This window comes from Schistosoma mansoni, chromosome W (genome assembly GCF_000237925.1).
Source record: "Schistosoma mansoni strain Puerto Rico chromosome W, complete genome".
NCBI classification, from domain to species: domain Eukaryota; kingdom Metazoa; phylum Platyhelminthes; class Trematoda; order Strigeidida; family Schistosomatidae; genus Schistosoma; species Schistosoma mansoni.
Window position 1 is genome coordinate 54,514,868 of NC_031502.1, and position 21,319 is coordinate 54,536,186.

The window sequence follows — 21,319 nt, forward strand, 5'->3', positions numbered from 1 at the left end:
AGCACTGTATATATAGGATGGTATTCAACTAGCAACCACTCGGTAAATGTTCATTAACAAGTAAATGAACCCAGTCTTTATCCAACCCGTTTATTTCACATGCATCGCTATTCTGATAGGAATTAATAGGGATATTTTGATAGTACAATTATGTATTTGATAGTTCTCATTTTACATATACATAGACAGTTCAAAAAAACGATTTCAACGTCCAACTTGCATTTCTATTTTTTCCTTTATATAGAAACAAATCAATACTGAATATCAAGTATTAGTAACTCTAACCTACATATATAAACAATCATTCATTCATTTATCTTGATACTGTGAACTTTTCACATGGTTCTCATTTAACTGACTCATGATATCCTGTAGTATCGGTTACTATGTTAAACCTCATATACCTTATTCTAGCTTCTGGACAGGCCAGTTTATCTATTCTTCTTGAGTCACTTTTTGATCTTCTTAATGATAAGCTTATCAATCCTGACTGTTTTTATATGAGCGTATATCTGTGTACACTTCTTTGTTTATCCTATTCACCACATGTTTGTAACTTATTTTTATCTGACTATAAATATTGATTACCGCTTGATTAAATAGAGTTGGCTCTCACTCCTTCTTCACCGTGCGTGACTTCACTTCACTCTCTTCTATTCGCCCCATCTCTCTGATTTCCTGTCCAGGGTATAAAAAATATACGTATTCAAAAATCTATTCTCGTATTCGACTTATTTAATTCCGTCATACACTAAAGCGGATTAAGTCGATAATTTTATACGAGAATAGACGATAGGTATATTTCAACAACCATTCATACGATCTACTTGGAGTCAGATCCAGGGTCACTAAAATGCTATACTTACTCAACTCAACATCTGAATATGATTGGATAAGCACAATAAAGTTTTTATTTGATTGTTAAGCCCAATATATTTATCTGATAATTTTTGGTTTTGAATACTCTACCCTGAAGAAGTTTCGACAAGTTTGCTGGACGAAACGTCGGAATTATTATCGTAGATTTTAATCGCTGAGATTGTTTCACATATAATTACATTTGCACATCTTCTTTGCGTAATCCTTTACATCCTTCATCATACCTCTAGTTTTATTGTTATTCGAATTGCTCTCCGATTTTCTACCCGTTCTCTTCATTTCAATCTTCCGATTTCCAGTCATTCCAGTTCTGATTGTCGCTACATACTATTTATATCTGTCAGTATATGTAGCATACACCATATCACTTCTAGTACCAACACTGCGATAAGTATATTTGGTTTAGCACTCTTTATAAGATTGATTAAGAACAACTTATCAACTTCAATTCATTACCCTAAAATGGAATCCGTCAGGTAGCACCAGTTCCCTCAAGATTACAGGCACACCTTGCTGACGAGTGCTAAATAGCACGAAACCCGGGTCCAGGGTTTCCTATTGACCGCCTCCAACCACCATCTTATCTCATTTGTTTGTTATTTTAAATGTTCAACATAGAATGCCTTTGTGTTTCATTCCTTCAATTCTGAAATTGTATCGTTCGTTTTGTACAATCGGATTAATATTTTATGTGATGGTTTTGTTTTAGATAAAATATGATCTAACATATTCATTCTATCGTGAACGGATAGGAGCATAAATAAATTTGATGTAGGCTAAAATAACGAAAACTATCCATTTTTTTGGTTTTTCTTGGATCATTTCTTTTTTTCGTACATTTATCATGTCATAAAATTAGCCCATCATATCATGCGAAAAGAGAGAGGGAGAGGGTGGATGTGAAGGAAACAATATTTATGCTAAGAATGGAAACTATATTTTTTCTCTTTGTTGAATTTGATCTCATTTGTTGCTACTTAGATATAAAAGTTTTTAACACCAAAAAAACCGGAAGAATTTTCCGATCAAAAGTTGTCATATCATTCAAGTAGGAAGAGTTGGAATGATCGTGGTAGGAAATATTGTTTGATAAAAATGTTGGTTTAAAATCGGAAGACAAGCAAAGAAATAAGAAAAAGAACATCCAAATAGAATACTGTTAATGTAAAAACGAATGAATAAGAAAGTTTAACATTTATGATCGAAGTGAAGACAGCATGAATGCTCTAACCCATATGACCCAATAAATCCGACTACTGGTTTCAATAATCACTAGAGCCCCAACTAAATAGTTTACATTCGCTAACGTGTTTCAGTTGTGTATAGTCATTGATTTCATGAACTGAGACCACTTCCTTACTTGGACGTACATAGTCTGTTTCCAGCATACTTTCATCTCAACAAACCGCTTGTCAAAATAGGCGGTGGTCGAGCATACTCAATACATGCATCACCAACCGACTTTATGTTTTTACCTAGTTTTCTGTATTTAACCTCAGCACTGCTGATTCGGTGATCTGACCATACTTGAGTAAATGCTTTGAAGGTGAAATACTGATAACCTAGGAATACCACATTTCACGGTCATCAATTAGAGTGGAACGAAGTTCTCTACAGCAAAATCAAATTAGCAAACTTAGGCCATGTCGTGGTTATGTCGAATACAGATCCAAGATAAGTAAAGTCGTTGTGAGAATATTCAGCTTTCAACAACTAGGTTTTGGTTCTGAACTTCTATCCATTTGTTTTGTAAGGAACTAGGTAGTAACATTTTCCATCAAATCTTATGTGTAGTTTAAAAATTTCCCAATGAACCGGTACATGATGAATGAGTTACATTATTCGTTCTTGGAACTGAACAGTTTTGTTTCGAAGCCTTTAGTATAGTTCTTGATAGCACCTACTTCAAGTAACATCAATTGTTTTAAATTATCTCACAAACACTATGTCAGACTGTTTTAATGACTTTGTCAAGAACTGGTCATGTCCCCTTGTGATTATTTTGTTCATTCAACCTCTAACTATTTAATTGATAGATTAGATCTATATAGATTTGGTTATTGATTTCAGATTTATCTGAATATGATGTGTCCTCTAGAATTCTTCGAATCCTCACACTTTAAAATATTGATACTTACCCAATCAATCATGTGTGTTCATGATTGTCTGCTTGCATGGATATAAGTGATAGTATATCTTGTCTCTTGATTGCTTAAAGTCAGCTTTTGGAATTTTGTTCAGAACGATAATACTTACTTACGCCTGTTACTCCCAATGGAGCATAGGCCGCCGACCAGCATTCTCCAACCCACTCTATCCTGACCCTTCTTTTCTTGTTCTTTCCAGTTTTTGTTCATTCTTCTCATGTCTGTCTCTATTTCTTGGCGTAGTGTGTTCTTCGGTCTTCCTCTTCTCCTTTGGCCTTCAGGATTCCATGTGAGGGCGTGCCTTGTGATGCAGTTGGGTGATTTCCCCTTCCCGTAGAAAACCAACTAGCTAAAAAAACGCTAACCAGAACGATAATAAAAATTTCTTAAAACACCCAACGTAGGACTACCATTATTTGTTGTTTTATTTTAGTTCACTGGCGATCAAATTACAACTAATTAGGTATCGTCTGAAATGTAACATACATCTGTTTCATCCCCATAACTCATTTATCTAGTACAGATGAATGTAGTTGACTTCAAGTTGCTCGCTTATTAAGAAGACTAGTAATACTATTCAGTTGTCCAAACTGAAACAAGTGGAGTGGTGTTCAGACATGTGACTTAGTGACTAAAATTTGATTGCCATAACTACTAAGCCACTGCTTCATTCTTCATTTGAAACATCTAAAAAATGAATTTATTTTATATTTCTATTTATCTATTATCTTAATGATAGATATACAATTCATCATAATGAAATTGTAGTATTAATGGCTAGTTTAACTACATGTGATCCAAGTGATATTCATCAAACTATAAAAAGTTTATCATCGAATAGAATACGTTGTTCTGTTATATCATTAGCTGTGGAAGTATTTGTATATCGTGCACTTGCTCAACTTACACAAGGTAAGTTTTGTTCTATCTTTGGTAAGGCTACCTGTTCACGGTAAAGTAACTTTATGTCATCCCACTTTCATGCATTTAACAGTTTGTTATTTCTTTGGTATCTGGAAGATATATTTGTGTGCCTGAGACTTCTACATTCAAGGAAATAAAGTCGGTTGTCTTTTCTTACATATATTTATTCTTTATCTTAACATCAATAAGAAATATTCTATCAGCTTAGCTTATTGTCCTAATCAGTCACTGTCGGTGGATACGTTGTTCTGGGACTTTTAGCATAATCGAGTTTCACTCTAGTCCAGTCACCAAGCATTTTTAGAAGTATAGGGGTGGTTATCACTTCCATATTGCTCAGATCATAGGTATACAATCCTTCCTTAGGGACCTGAAAGTGAAACTGGGTTAATCTCTTGACGATCTGCAAGGCTGACCGCAGCTTCTAAGGTAAAACTGACTGAGATTGATCAGATGGTATTTTTGTGGGAAGTGTTTTTTACTGGTTCCTTACTTAAAAATACCTAACAGCTACCTATGGAAACCTGCAGGGTAATGCAAGGTGTGGTATTTTTAGTCTGAATGTTACGAATCCTTTTCTTCCGTTATGAGGAAATACTATCGGTGTAGATGCTGGTTGTTTGAAGGAAACACTTAGTTGCTGTTATAACAGTACAACCAGTAGTACGATTTTGTAATTGGACCTTTAGTTACTGCTTTTAGCTCTCTAACTAACCTGTTTGGTATAGTAGGGCCTAAACAAACAAGTTTTTCAATCAATATAGCTCGTTTTGATCATCAAGATATGCAAGCCGAACCAATATATCAATATAAAAGCCTCTAAATAGGGTACACATCAGTTACTGATGAGAAGCATTTGTTTAATGTTTATCTACGGGGACTGGTATAGCTTATAAGTGACTAATAATACACAAGCAGATCTAACACGGCTTGATAGTTGAAACAACTAATTATGGGAAAAGATACTTAATGAAAAGAGTAAAGTTTGTCAGGGAGTGAAAATCCAACCATGAGAGGAATATATAGATGTACACCATTTCTAACATATAACAATGTCAAATTCATTAACGCATGCCTTAAATATCATAATCATGGACTTATAACTGTAGAGCCTAATGATGAAGTTATTGAAAACAGTTGTTCACCCAAATATTCTTCATTTTTGAATATTCTATGAGGATTTTTAAACTGATGAGAGAAATAATTAAAATAAGAATCAAGCAAGGTCGAAGAGTGTGATATTAAAGATAAAACAACCCACGAATTTGAGGAAATTCAACATACTACTTACTAATTTAGCTTTCACTCAAATTCACCAACCATTTGTACAGACCATCAACTATGGAGAGAAGTACTTTCTGCGTTCTGAGTAGTGGTACTACTCAGCTGAACTAACCGAAGTAATTGAAACGGTATTTGAATTTCAATGTCGAACGTCCTAACTACCACGACACCCCACATATGATCGTTACGTGTCGTAGATACGCAGTCGACAACTTTTACTCGTGAAATAAAACCTCATGAAAAAATTCTTTATGTAAATCATCCTGAAGCGTCATCTTTACCCGATAATTTTCATTTTTGTAGTTATGACAGTCCTATTATTGTTATTATTATTATTTGTCTTAATTATGTTAATGTCTTTCAATATGCTTTTCACCAGGAACATTTCATGTTATCATGGATGAATTACATTTGAAAAATGTTTTGAAAGACTTAGTACCACCTCCAGTGGCCGCTGTAAGTTTTGTAATTTTCAAACTTAGATTTAAAAACATTGCATATATATATATATATACCCAACGGTCTACATTTCTTGGATCTTTATTTATCTGTCGAATTTTGAGCCATTATTTGTGTGATGGAACAAATGATGTATGCATACTATCAGGATAACTGAAGTGGGCGATTGGGACTGATAACCTAACGTCGATTGACAGTGATTATAAAACCACTGACCAACTGGCTGAATATATTCTAAGGGAATAAAAACTCTTATTCTGTAAAATATTCCAACAGAGAAGATAGAAACATGAGTTACATATTAAAAAGTTAGTCGCAGCCTGAATAGCTTAATGATAACGTCTCGAATATACTGACCCTAGTTCTAATCCGTAACAACCCACCAGTCCACCCAATAATTAAGGTAATTCTTGTTGATAGGTACCAAGTAGTACGTAAGTTCGATTAACGATTTCCTCCTGACTGTTTCCAAGCCACTAACATTAGAAACATAGTGTACGTGCTGTTGAGTCATTTACGTTTAATGGTTACATTACAATTGGGTCGATAGAACTCAATCAACATTAAGGTCAAGACATACATGACATTATATGTTTACTACTCATGCAACATAGATTTTATAATTTTGAACTAATGGTTATTTTTAAGGTTTTGCAATTTCTGGTTGTTGATATTCAGTGTTAAATCTTTTATCGATCTCTGTTGACATATGTCAATCAGTCAGTCAGTCACAACGTAGAACTTCGTACGTACGTACATCAGTTCGAGTTGCCATACCACATATGTACATCCTGAGCTGTTTGCTTAGATATCTCCATTTAATTACCAGCTGTAGTACAATTGAATTGTAACTACTAGTAGAATCCAGGATTCGTGTTTCATACTATTTTCGGTACTTATCATCTGAATATTCATAAACCCCTAGTATTTGTATTCACATTGAGGTCCAAACACAGTACCTATCGTTTTAAACGTTAATATGTTACTCATCTTTTCTCTTATGTATTCAGGGTGAATGAACTTATCTATAAGATTTTCATAGTTGAAATCATGAGTCAATTGAAGCTAAACCACCATGGAAAACCTGGAAGCACTGGACGGCCGTTTCGTCCTATTATGGGACTCCTCAGCTTCAATGGACTTATGATTTCAACTATGAAAATACTAAATTCTCCACAAAACCCCCTTTTATCTATAAGAGTTTATATTTTTCTGTGGTTGATATTAAAGAATACAAAATAAAGATTGTTTAATTATTATGTTGAAATAGTTTATATCTTAGAGATATTTTAAGTTCAACTTATTCAGGTTAAAAAAAGGTAAATATTCACCATGGTAATGACGTATGCTTGTGTATGTACGAGGTCACTGCATACAAAAGTTCAACTTTTCTAATCTTTTAATCTCAATCGATTTATGGAGTAGAGAAGATGTAGAATCTAATAAGAATACAACATTGATGTTTAACAGTATAGTACACTCACAATTGATTGATCACTGGGTGGTGATCAATGTCATGCATGTCAAATCCTTCTTAGTGCTGATCGAATGCTATCGATCAAGTTGCAATGTGGCCACTAGTCTAGGGGGATCGAATCCGTCAGGGAGCACCAGTTCCCTCAAGATTATAGGTACACCTTGCTGACGAGTGCCAAGTAGCACGAAACCCAGGGTTTCCTGTTGACTACTTTCAACCACCATCTTATCTCAGTATAGTACACTACCTATAATCTATGTGATCATGTGAGTTTTCATTACGAAATTATTGACAGCCAACTAATTTATGAGTCTCTTAATAATTGTTAATCAGTTAGTCACAACGTAGAACCTGTACGTACGTTCATCAGTTTGAGTTACCGTAACTGGTTAGCGAAGAGATATGAAGTTGTCAGATCAAATCCCAGAGTAGTAGAGGTAGTAACAGTATCAGTGTTAATAAGAAAGATCAGGCATCAAAGATACGACTCTAAAAGAAAATATAAGTTGGTTAAATAAAAACAAAAAATCTTATAAGGAACTTACCATGCCCAACATTTGTCCCAACCGTCATCCCATTCTTCACCCAGTACTCTATTCCTAACCCAGACATTGCTCATTCCGTGGTCCCTAAATACACAAGTAATGCTTCAAAGACACCTATGATCGAATACCGGTAACTTACGAATATCCTCTACTCTTAATGTTTCACATTCACGAAGTAGAATGGATCGACCTGCTTCGCAGTAAACTCCCCCTTTCGTTGGCGGATAGTATCTTGCCTACACCACAAGTGACACAAGTTGGTGAAAGCCAATCGAGCCTAGTAGAAGGTCAACTCCTGGAAAACCAGACGATAAAAGTGTTATCTCTAGATGGAATGATAGCCTGTTGTCCTATTTGATAAATGGTTTGAATATTAAAATCTTCAACATGTAGTTTAGGGTGTGGTTTCAGGAGATCAAGAATAACATTTCGTGAACTCAAATCATTAACATTTTTGGCGCGTGGTGGTTAAGATAAGTGAGAAGGGTAAGTCGTGTGAATGGAAGAGTTATTGAGAGATGAAGGAGGGATTCGACCAGCAACAAGGTGATCTCGGGTGCTGATAGAGGTATGAAGACTGTGGTTACTTCCCGATCACCCACATCGTGGAAGGATGCATATCCTGAATAAATCATAATTATATTTTCAAAAAAATTCTTCATTTCATTGTTTTAACATATTGTGTAGTTTGAAGCTGCAATGTAGCTCTTTTTAAGGATTGAATATGTTGCGTAATCGAACTTCACTGTTATAGTTATTACAACTGGTTTTGTTTGTTTTTCTTTACTTTCAAAGATTGAAACTGAAGCCAATCTCATTCGAATGGGTTAGTTATATCATTTAGCTGTTCTTTATGTTTTAAAGCAATATATCACTTTATAATTGATTGATGAATGAATATGATTACAATATTTCATGTACAGATTCATTGAACACTGTTGAGTCATTGAGTCGGTCGAATTCCTTCAACAATGATTAACAAGTCACTTAGTATTGTTGGTTTGGATCTTCCCATTGATGTGTTTAGGACTGCAACTGGTCAGTCTCTAATTGACATATGTGCATACTGTGTGTATTGCCTCGATATAGCCTATATTCACAAGCATGGTAAGCAAAGATGGATAGTGGCTAGGAGTGGAATCCAGTTTGACGCGCGTTTCGTCCCATTTGGGACTCGTCAGCTGGATGTACCTGCATCTCAGAGTTGATGTTCATTTTTGTACTCGAATCCAGTACCTTTCGCTTCAAACGCCAATGCGTTATCCATTCGACCACTGAGTCCTGATTAACAATTATATATCTTCACTTGTAAGTGTTTCTCTGCATCAGTCTACATAAGATATTGTAAAGAGTTTATAATGTAACTATGGAAAACTGGTACTTGTTATAGAAACTACTATAGTTCACTTAACTCACGGAATAGAACAAAAATCGATGACAAACAACAAACGAAAGGTAATACTGTAGTTAGAATAAATTCGAAATGGAAGAAAAGTAATTGGATAATAATTGCATGGGCAAGTAGTCGGAACACTTAACATGGGTAATACCAGCTGGTAAACAATTGATAGTAACTTATTGACAGGGTGACTAAGTATGAAATCAAACTCTCAGTCCTGCAGAGGTACACTGTTATTATTAAACTGCTTAATTGAAATCAGAGTACTCCAATTCTTTTTTTTTACTTTAATCAATCAGCAATATGGCGCAATCATTGTTCAATCTTATTGTTGGATAACTAACTTTTTTCCTAATGAGCTGATCATTTTTTTTAGAGAATGGGGGGCCATCAGATCATTAAGTGAATGATCTCAAAGTATCACTTGATTTATCGTGAAACTTTTAAAGCCCTATGTTCGATCTTTTGTTTATGAATTCATACTGTTAAAGAGTTTCTAAATAATGAACAATACTATATAGTGGAGATCATGAGTCAATTAAAGGTAGACCACCATAGAAAACCTGGAAGCACTGGACGGCCGTTTCGTTTTATTGTGGGACTCCTCAGCAGTGCTCGTCCATGATCTAGCCTTGCGAGATTCGAACCCAGGACCTACCAGCCTCGCGCCAGAGCACTTAGTCGATAGACCACTGAGCCAGTATCCAACGGTGTTAATGTCTAACTTCAACAAATTCACGAAATTGAGCAACCATTCACCATTGTTTTCAGTGAGTTTATATCTCACAACAGACCTGGTTGAACTCCACTGGTTACTGCTTCTCACTAGAACTCCAGTAAATACCTCATGGAGCCAGTCACTAGTGAGCATATGATCACTATGAGAGAGGGGGTTTTATGGAGATTTTAGTAATTTTATGTAGTTGAAATCATGAATCAATTAAAGCTAGACCATCATGAAAAACGTGGAAGCACTGGACGGACGCTTCGTCCCATTGTGAGACTCTTCAGCAGTGTACATCCACAATCCCGCCTCACAAGATACCAACCTAGAACAATACAACTGTTTAATATTCCTTTCTCTGCTATAGTTCTTCAGCTTATGTCATTTCGTGTTGTAGGTCACTTTAAAAGTCAATCACGTTTCCCGAATTCACTTGAATAAATACGTATATAGATTTCTCAAATTGGAATTTTTCTCGATTGTGTAATTAAGGAATCATACACTTTCTTGTTTATTAAATATGTCATAGAATGATGACTACTAATAGTATACTACTAATTTAGTATTTCTGCATATCATACTTACTTGTAACTGAAATAATTAATTTGATAATGGAGTTAGTTGATTAAAATCCTCTGCACAAAATCTATTGTCATAACACATTTAATCAATTAAGATGGTGGTAAATGTGATTTACCTAATCATCATATGATAGAATACAATTTTGTTGTGATTTTCATCTTTAGGGTTGCTCTATGCTGTCAGTTTAATCATTTTTGGAATAGAAAATGTTTTTCATTTCATGTAAAGTTGAAAAACAGAACATGAAATTTTTTATAGACGTTTTATTGTCATCAAAGAAATTGTGTTCGTAGGAAATAATTTACATCAAGGTACTTTTTTATTCAGTGATCTTGAGTTCTGTTAGAGGTATGAAGGCAGTTATCACTTCCCGGTTGCCAACACCGTGGAAGGGTTTTTCTAGAGGTACCTGAAAAGAAAATTGGATTAGAAATGGTCTTAGTGACCTGAGAGCGTGACCGCAGTGCCCAAGGGACAATTGCTTGAGGTCGGTCACACACGATATTTTTGTGTTAGTTCTGTACTTGTTGGGACCTTACCACCGGAGACAGATATCCGGTGTTGACGCAGGCCAGTCCTGAAGCAACGACTTGCATTAAGATGGGGGAAAAAACGCATCTTAAACATTCTGACATAATTTCTTAATACTACCGAAAGACTGCATTTTATCAGCGTCTTCATTAAACAGGACTATGTCATCTAGATATTCTAACTCCATACGTTGATTGAGCGTATAATTAATCTCGTATATACATATATTAATATTTTATTAACCCAGTTCTTGTATAATTTCAATGAATCAGTTTGACAATGAGAAATAATACACATTCATTCTGTGTTTTACTTTCTTTTCTTTGTCATTAATTTAGGCTTTCCACATTCTGAAACTTTTGATCTTGATCGTTTCGCTGTTAAACGTTGTATGTGGTAGGTGTTGACTAACATTAATCGTTTTCTATTAATTTTTTAGGGGATTTATTCACAATGGAATTTGATCATCTGACTAGGTTGTAAATTTCCTTATACGTACTATCATGATGTCATACCTTTGAAAATGAACTTAGTTGAATACTCATTAAACTATTCGCAATCTCTCAATGTCCCCAAATGCCCTGGTACGATCGAGAGTAGTGAGAGTCCGCTCTCCCTCTCGTAATACTTTTACATGGCCACGCGTATATAGCCTCTGCCAGGGAAGTCCTACTCACTGCCTTCTCGTGGCGGGGGTGTTGTTTACGAAATCGAGAGGACGGAGAGCGAATGTCCGGCGCTTTAACCGGGTTGGTGGACATGGCGCATCCACCTAGGGGAGTTGGAAAACCCTGATTCTAAACCAATGGTGCTCATGAACTCCAGCATCCTGAGGGAACAAATGGCGTATTAATCAATCATTAGTCACTATCTGCCACGGGACTGCATCTCCTTACGATTCTCTACTGCCTTGTGGACCAGACCTTTAGGTCAAAGGCTCCGGGTGTGGGCCCCTAAGAACACCACCTGCTTCGGTTTGGGTAAACATATATCTTGAATTTTATTGCTAGCCACTTTTCTAAACTAATAATCCACCTATAACAGAATAGTTGTGATTTGTTGATCAATTTATGCCATATAACTTCGACTAAGGAATATGTTTGATATTAAACATACTGTGGAGACTGTTATCGATGAAATTGGTCGTCGGCTGTCTAAATCGTAGCACCATAAGCAGGAGACAATCTTTGTATATATACGACATTTATCATCAGATATCATAGGTTTTTATACAGGTCTGACATCTAATCGCTTTTAAGTCTTCGCTTAAGTTTGTAAGTTATTTTAAATAACTTAAAAGTAGGAAAAAATATTTAAATATCTAAACAGTATAAGAGATACAAGGTGCATCGGCCTCATGACTTCCGAAAGAACTCGGCTTTCATCATGAGATGTCATAATTATTCCTTCTACTCTCAGGACAGAGTTTAAATGGTTTGAACAATTTTTTCTGGTCAGCGTTTTTAGCGAGTTGGTTTTCTACGGGATGGGGTCGCTAGCCACATACCCAACCCTCTTCCTTTACCCGGGCTTAGGACCGGCAGTAGCCCCCGGAGGAGCTACAGGCGGAGTTAGTATAAAAGATACAGTACTATAAACTCTGAAAACAAAGATAGATCTTCATTCATTATTCTCTTAGTTAATAATGATTCTTTAAAGTAACTACAAATTTATGAAATACTTTTTATCTTTTAGTCATTTATCAAATAAACCCACAAATGATAAAACTGATACTACTACTAATCCACATTATGCATGTCCAAGATGTCACTCTGCTTATTGTGAATTACCAGTCGAATGTAATGTTTGTGGATTAACATTAGTGGCTGCACCTCATCTTGCTCGTGCCTATCATCATTTATTCCCATTGGATTTATTTGAACCAGTAAATGGTAGTGGTAGTTTTAGTGAAACATCATTAGATAATCAAGAAAAATCAAAAGAAACTATTGATTCAGCAGATAGCGTGGATCATCAACAACGTCTTTGCTTTGGTTGTAATGTAATTATACCGTCCAAAATTCCTGTGAGTTATGAATTAATTAAATGCATCGATTAATAAGTAGTTTGTTCCATATTTATGAAACCGAGCTACTGCACTTAATGCCTATGAACATGACAAAACAAACTACTAAACGTCCATCCCATTGAGTCAGTCTGACCTTGATAGCCTATCTTTTGCCAAATGCTCTTAATTGATGGGTGTGTCTCCTTCCTAAGTTCGTATCCATCGAATAAGCGAAAATATACTTGCACACGCAACAATAGTGGATCACAAGCTTCTGATCTGCAAATTTATCAAAATACTAGCTTAGCATTCCTACTCTGAAAATAGAACCTGACGAGACAGATGAAAAGCTTGGATTTTAATCACTATGAACGCTTGGAATAATGCATAGTGATACGTGACCAGTGTATTACTACAAATTTATAGTAGTTTCATGTACCCCTAATGTTGTGAAACTAGTGGTTGGTATTAATAAATAGATTACATATTTCTCCTGTTAATAAATAATACGTACGGTTTAGCCGTACAAAGTAAGTTGTCGTTGAACGATTCTGTTGGTTCCGAATACTTGGCAAAAGCACAATTATGTGTTGTGTAACCTTATTTGCAAAATGAATAAAACATTACGCGCTATAATAAAAAAACTTGGTATGATTTGGAAACTTACATGACGCATCTAATATTACCCAAACAAATAGTATTGCTTATACTAGAGTTTAAGTTGATGACAGTTTTCTTGGTTTCCTTCCATTGATCGAATCACTGCATTCAGAATGTCAGTCAGTGATCTTGAGTGCTGTTATAGGTATGAGGGCGATTATCACTTCCTGGTTGCCCACACCGTGGAAGGGTTCTTCTAGAGGTACCTGAAAAGGAAATAGGATTAGAAGTCTTAATGACCTGAGAGCGTGACCTCAGTGCTCAAGGGACAACTACTTGAGGTCGATCACACACAACCTTTTTGTGAGGCGGGATCGTGGATGCGTACTGCTGAGGAGTCCCACAATAAGACGAAACAACCATCCAGTGCCTCCAGGTTTTCAATGGTGGTTTAGCATCGATTGAATCAGGATTTCAACTAAATAATATCATCTTTTTATCTCGTCATATCAAACAGTTAACTATCAGGTTCAATCATTACTTGCGTGATCACCGTTTCTTTTGTTTCCTGACCAAATTAAATTTACAAATTATATCCTTTCTCTCTAAAAAAAAGAAATTAATAAATTCATTTATTTGTTTATTTTTATCACAGGGATATCAATGTCCTAAATGTAAATTCATATTCTGTCATTCATGTGATGCTGTTCTACATGATTCCATTCATTCATGTCCTGGATGTTTAACGTTGTTGTAATTGATGCAACATGATGTTGATGAATTGAGATAATTTTATAATTGAACAGGAAAATTCTACCAAAAATAAAAAAACGGCCAGTCAAATTGCATTTTTACTCTACAATATGATAGAAACCCCCCTATGAGAAATGTTGTTCTCTTTTGTTAACATGTTTTGCTGTTTGACTGTAAAATAAATGTTCCATTTTCTAACAAACAGTTCTGTTGATTTATATGTTTGTTGTGGTGATTATGTTATTTCAAGTTATTACATTCAATGAGACTGTATATCTGTTATGAGCGAAGATAGATGGCGGCTGTTGTAACGTACAGTATCTGGAATCTGATACTGATGCTCGGTATTATATGCACTAGCCTCCCCCCTTCACAGTTAACTACTTGAGCGATAAATTGTATTGGACTACTGAATAAAATGCACAAATACTCATCCATATGTATACCAGTCTATCCTTAGTAAATTGACTCGTTTTGACCCAAATGAAATACACTTAACTTTTATGCTACTTCTGATTGCTATCGATTGACGTTTTCATTAGGCTATTTCTAATTGGCACTCCATATCAGTGACTGGCTGTGGATTCCAAAACGCACGTTTCATCCTATTTGGGACTCATCAGCTGGTTGTACTTGCATATATGTTGTAGAGAGTGTTTTTTCTCATACAGTGTTTATAAAAGTCTTAGATTTGATTGGTCAACCGATAGTCCGTTTCATTGAACTAAGGTTCATGTCAATAAAACTGTATAGACTTATAATTTCTAAAGTTTCGGACTATGATGTATGTATTAATAAGTAACACATAAACATTCTCGATTGTGTATGAAGTGTAAGTCAAATAAATTCATCCAGTAAAGAGGAAAATAAGCTTCATCAAATGATTTAAGCTTACAAATGACTCAAATAACTAAACTTTACTAGATCTTTAAGTAAACAGAATATACCCATTTGAACGTAAAATTAGAAAGATCGGTTCAGCGAACTCATTTTCAAAGCTGTTCACCGACAAAAAGAACTCTTCGCCGAACCGATCTTTCTTATTCTTAGTATATTTGCTAGTAGAAATTTTTTTAGAATAATCTGTAAACAAAGCTTTCAATAATCGGGAACGTGTGTCTTGACTGCGCAAATAGTTACGATTATGTGCAATGGAGGCTCGAAACCGTTTAGATGTGTTATCGGCAGAAGAAATTATCACAGAAATGGGGGTAGCCACCAAGAAAAAAGCTATGAGTATTAGAATATTAAATATCTCTAGATTGTAAATTAAAATAAACTATTTCATCAAATAACAGGCTTTACTTTAGAATACAATAATATTTATTCATTTGTGTGGAAAACATTAAAAGTAAACTAATCAATCAGTCAGTCACAACGCAGAACTTCGTACTTACGTACATCAGTTCGAGTTGCCACACCACATTAGCATAGAGATCCAGTTGTTGATTCAAATCCCATAGTGGTAGAAGTAGTAAGAGTATAAGCAGTGATCCGAAAGATTAAGGTTTGAAGAAGTTATTCGAAGAGTATAATCCGGTGAAATAAATTTGACCGTAGCTGCTACATTGACGTGTGGTCGGGCTTGCCTGTCGTGATGACCCAACCGAGCTCTATTGGCTGGGACGTATGTTATTATAAGTTCTACCATGCCAGGCATGTCCTCTGGAGAACCGTAAGACTGAAAGCAGCAACTTAAGGTCTGAGGGCGAAGTCGTACTGCTGACTGTAGAGGGGTGTGACAGCAGTAAGGCGTTTCCCTTGGACAACCAGCATCTACAGCGATGCTGCTTTCTCACAGGGAAGGAAGGGGTTAGAAAAGGTCGACCCTAGAAATGTCACGCTTCACCTTACCTCAAGGTTTTGCATTTCCGACGGTACGGCCCTCTGAAGAACGGAATTAACACGTCAAAAACCTCCCACAAAAAGGCTGTGCGTCACCGGCCTCAAACAGTTGTCTCTTGAACCCTGTGGTCACGCTCCCGAGTCGTTAAGACCAACATTTATCCAACTTCTTCAGATCCCTCAAGAAATACCCTTCCACGGTGTGGGCAGCTGCGAAGTGATATTAGCCCTCATACCCGTATCAACACACAAGACCAAGTTGGTCACATTCAAATCCTTCCTACACCTCTTAAACTAATCAATGATAATAATGAAATAGATTGCATAACTAAACATAATAATTGATAAGTACAAGTTTGTAGTAAGATGACTGGTATGCTGATAGTGATATTGACAGCTTCAATAGATGTTTCAACATAAGAAGTAGATCAAAAATTGAGACAGTTAACAAAGTGACTCATTAACAGTTATGTGAGAAGTGATATGCGAGGGGAAAAAACAATCGGATAATATGGAGAATTCGTGATACTAACTATTTTATCTCGTCAAGCCCAAGAAAGCGAAATATTATCATAAGATACTCCTGATGAACACAGAGACTATACTTGTTGGCTCAAATTTCCGGAGGTTTCCCTAAGTATATGAGATCAGACCGAACTCTGCTTAAGAAATACTAAGGTATACAGTTGATAGACCACTGAAAATGATTTGTTCTTATTTGGCTTGATTAGTTTATGTTATTCATATTGGTGCATAAGTAAATATGCTTAAAAAACATTATTATTCTATGTCTATTTCTGATTCTAAACTATTATAAGTCTTCCCAAGATATTATTTATTTATTTAAACATATAAATATTCGTACAAGGGGGCACCAGAAATATATGCGACACACAAAACAATGAGAATCGGAAGAGATGAAGACGTAAGATGCACATAAAAAACAAAGAAAAAAAGAAGGAACAACAAAAACGACAGAGTGTATGTTAGTGTAATAATAGGAGTAATAATGGGGGAAACAGAAATGTACAACCAGAAGATCTCTTTCAGTTAAGGAAGTTATAACCACTCTTTATGAACAAAGTAAAAGAAGGTTACAGCAGGCTCGTCATTGGCTTCTATTCTGAACCATATCTGATAACGTCTCTAGCCACTGTGTTGCACCATCTATCGGACCCCAACCAGGGAGTCGTGAAGGACCAAAAGAAGTCAGCTTTTTGCACCCTTCTCTCATACTACAACACCATGTCATACACTGACCACCTCTTCGCTTTTTCCAACCAGTCCCAGCGTCAGCAAGTAAAGCACGACGTGGAACTCTCTCGGATGACATTCGTAGAACATGTCCAAGCCACCGAAGTCGGTGTTTCAAGATGGTGACACCGATTGAATTATCGTCTCTGTGCCCGAACATACGATGCCGAATCTCCGCGTTACTAACATGGTGTCGCCACTGGATGTCAGCAATCCTTCGGAGACAACGATGATCGAACACAGAGAGTCGTCTAACATCATCAACTCGGAGAGGCGAGGTTTCACAAACATAGAGTAATACTGCTCTCACCGACGCGTTGTAGATCCGACCTTCTGCAACCAGACTAACATCACGAAGGCGCCAAAGATGGTCCGGATCGGCATAAGCAACTCTGGCTTTCACTATATGGGTATCGATCTCATTACTAACGCCACCACCAGCGCTTATGCAGCTACTTAGATACACAAACTTAACAATCGTTAAAGTCTATCCTGTTTTGATTGAATAACAGAAAAAAACTATTCACCACATTTAATCGACAATTTTGATTATAATACCATCGAATATCCTAAGAATTAGCCGTATCATTATCTAGGCTTTTCTTTTTTCCTATCATCTACATAAGCTATATTAAATGACTATTTATTTATCGGTTAAGCGCTCGCTTGTGAGACTGATAGATCCTGGGTTCGAATCTCGTAAGATGGGATCGTGGATGCTCACTGCTGAGGAGTCCCAAAATAGGACGAAACGGCCATACAGTGCTTCCAGATTTTCCATGATGGTCTAGCTTCAATTGACTCATGATCTCAATTATATAAGATTATTGTTTTTCTTATCTGATTCTATTCACTAATTCATTGATTAAAAAACAATTTTTATCTTAGTTGTTAAGTGTTTATTATGTGTCATATAATGTACTGGTTAATTTGAGTTAGTTAGTTAGTCACTTATTATGATGATAATCGATTTTTTATAGTCTTGAATGAATAGATTTCTTGTTTGAGCTTGTTTTAGTTGTTAAGACCACACAAAAAAATTAATATTCATGTATCAGTATAGTCTATTCAATGGTTGGCAATAAAGATACTCTAGTAGTATAACATTCATTTAACTTCTATAGTTCTGTATATGAATTTAAACCTTATATAGAACTGTGACTAAACTGTATAGCCAAAATAGCAAAGATTATGAAAGAAAAGTATATTTAATTCAATAGTTAATCTTGTCTTAATATATATACGTACATCCATTCAGTGAAACAATTTTCATAGTTCTGAGTCTTTTTAGAAGAGTTACCACGATCATTACTTACTTACTTACTTACGCCTGTTACTCCCAATGGAGAATAGGCCGCCGACCATCATTCTACAACCCACTCTGTCCTGAGCTTTCCTTTCTAGTTCTATCCAATCAATGTTCATTCTTCTCATATCTGTCTCTATTTCTAGGTGTAATGTGTTCTTTGAGCTTCCTCTTCTCTTTTGACCTTCAGGATTCCAAGTGAGAGCTTGCCTTGTGATGCAGTTGGGTGATTTCCTCAATGTATGTCCTATCCACTTGCAGTGCTTCTTCCTGTTTTCTTCATCTGTTGGATGGAGTCTGGTTTGTTGTCTCCCACAGTCGGTTATTGTTGATAGTGTTTGACCAACAGATCCGTAGTATTTTGATATAATATACAATAAATTTTAATGAAAATTTTTCCATAAAATAGTTCACTTTACTGATATTCATACAAATTTTTGTCCAAAAAAGTTAAAAGAACATTATTTTAAATGATTTATTAATTACAACTGTCATTATATAATAAGTAAACTAATAAAACACATTGTCAATAATGGTCCATTCAATCGGATCAGATTAAAATAACGAAAGGGCCCAGATATATATGCGCCATACAAAAAATGTCATTTCATTAATTCATGTGTGAGGGCTATGATACTTCCCGGGTGCCCAAACCGAAGCAGGTGGTTTCCTTAGGGGGCCACACCAGGAGCCTTCGACCTAAAGGTCTCATCGACAAGGCAGTGGATCATCGTGAGGAGATGCAGTCCCATGGAAGCCGGTGATCAACGATTTATTCATACACTATTTGTTCCCTCAGGATACTGGAGCCCATGTACACCATTGATTTGGAATCAGGGTTTTCCAACTCCCCTAGGTGGATGCGCCATGTCCACCAACCCGGTTAAAGCGCCAAACATTCGCTTTTCGTCCTCTCACTTTTGTGAACAACACCCCTGCCACAAAAAGGCAGTGAGTAGGACTTCCCTGACAGAGGCTATATATTCGCTGGCCATATGAGAGCATTTGGAGAGGGAGAGCGGACTCTCTCCACTCTCGGCCGTACCAGGGCATTTGGGGGCTAGAAAATAAGATAATCTGTTCATTTCTGCTAAATTGCTTATTCTAAACTATACATTACTACTGACCATGTTAATTTTAAGTGGATCCAATCACCTTTCCGTGTCCACTAACCCGGTTAAAACAACGGACATTCGCTTTTCGTCCTCTCAATTTCGTGAACAACACCCCGGCCCGCCACGCGAAGACAGTGAGTAGGACTTCCCTGGCAAGGGGTTGTATACACGTTGCCTTGTGAGAGCATTTCGAGGGGGCGGGCCCTCACCACTTTCGGTCGTACCAGGACATTTTCAATGCCTTTAAAGTTGTTAGATAAATTATGTTCTACAATCGAAGACAATCATAAACGCAATTGCACAATTTTTAGCAAATTATATTATTTAAAATAGTCTCTTCTTTACTGAATTACTTTCAATTTATCTAAAGAAATAAATTAATCACTTAAAATACTCTATAAGTCAATTAGTCAATAAAAACACTACGCTAGAATCTGTTATGTATGCACATTTATTCAAGTTACCATACTCCATTTGCACAGTGAGTTGAAATCGTCAGACAAAGTCGTGTAATAATAGAGGTAGAACAGCATATGTGAGAGAACAGTATTGTCTCCAAGTAAATCGTCATCAGGATTTACTCTAATATACATGAATATTTATACGAAAATGCTAGGGAAGAGCGACATAAAAACAATACGCATTTCTATCTTGGCACATCTAATTGAGAGTGGCCATAATGTAGATAAATCGAGGTCATTTCAAGTGATCTACCATATACCTCCATCATTTCTCAACGGATTTCGTTCCCGTCTCCTTCATATAGCAGAAGCCATAGGAATTCGTACATTTCATGTATATAAGAGTTAAGGCTAATGACGATCTGATTGAAATTAATTGTTCTCTTACATGTGTTGCTTTAATTTTCACAATGGGAATCTTACTTATTCTAATAGAGGTAGGTTATAACAGTATTATTGATGATAGAAAATATTAGGAGGTGCATCCACTCTTTGTGTTCTACCAAATTCTAATCTTCTGAATTCTTCGTGTCCGTATCCTTTTTCTCTTTCCAAATTTATTTCACTGGATTATACTCCTTGAATAACATCTTCAAACCCCAATCTTTTCGATTACTGCTTATACTCTTACTACTTCTACCAATATAGGATTTGAATCGACAACTTCATCTCCGTGCTAATGTGGTATAGCAACTCGAACTGATGTACGTACGTACGAAGTTCTACGTTGTAACTGACTGACTGATTGAGAAAATATTAGGCATCAAAAATACAATTCAGGAGAATATAAATTAGTAAAATAAAAAAGCCGAAGAAAAATTATGAAGAATTCAGTAGCTCAGAATATAAGCGAAGATAAAGAATGGATACACTTGTGCTAGTGTAAAAGATTTTGGGTGGCGTTATTCAAAGTCTCTGACTACTGGTTTTAATAATCACACCGACTCCAACCAGGTATTCTAAACATATTAATATGACTCCGTCCAACTGTCAATGTCTTAACGGATTGATGCCAGATTTTAATTT

The 21,319-nt window shown here is 36.0% G+C and overlaps 1 protein-coding gene across 1 annotated transcript in view; it reads left to right on the forward strand.

The window, feature by feature from the left end:
• Smp_136520 (putative btf) overlaps window positions 1-14,511 on the forward strand; it is a gene marked incomplete at its 5' end in the record, with an annotated part of 31,572 nt that extends 17,061 nt beyond the window's left edge. Inside the window, 6 exons of the mRNA XM_018790182.1 lie at window positions 3,766-3,938; window positions 5,614-5,690; window positions 8,511-8,541; window positions 11,290-11,347; window positions 12,647-12,977; window positions 14,215-14,511. Coding sequence (XP_018655551.1) covers window positions 3,766-3,938; window positions 5,614-5,690; window positions 8,511-8,541; window positions 11,290-11,347; window positions 12,647-12,977; window positions 14,215-14,316 — 772 coding nt within the window. The 3' untranslated portion in view covers window positions 14,317-14,511. The remainder of the gene's footprint in view (window positions 1-3,765; window positions 3,939-5,613; window positions 5,691-8,510; window positions 8,542-11,289; window positions 11,348-12,646; window positions 12,978-14,214) is intronic.
• Window positions 14,512-21,319: the final 6,808 nt, after the last annotated feature.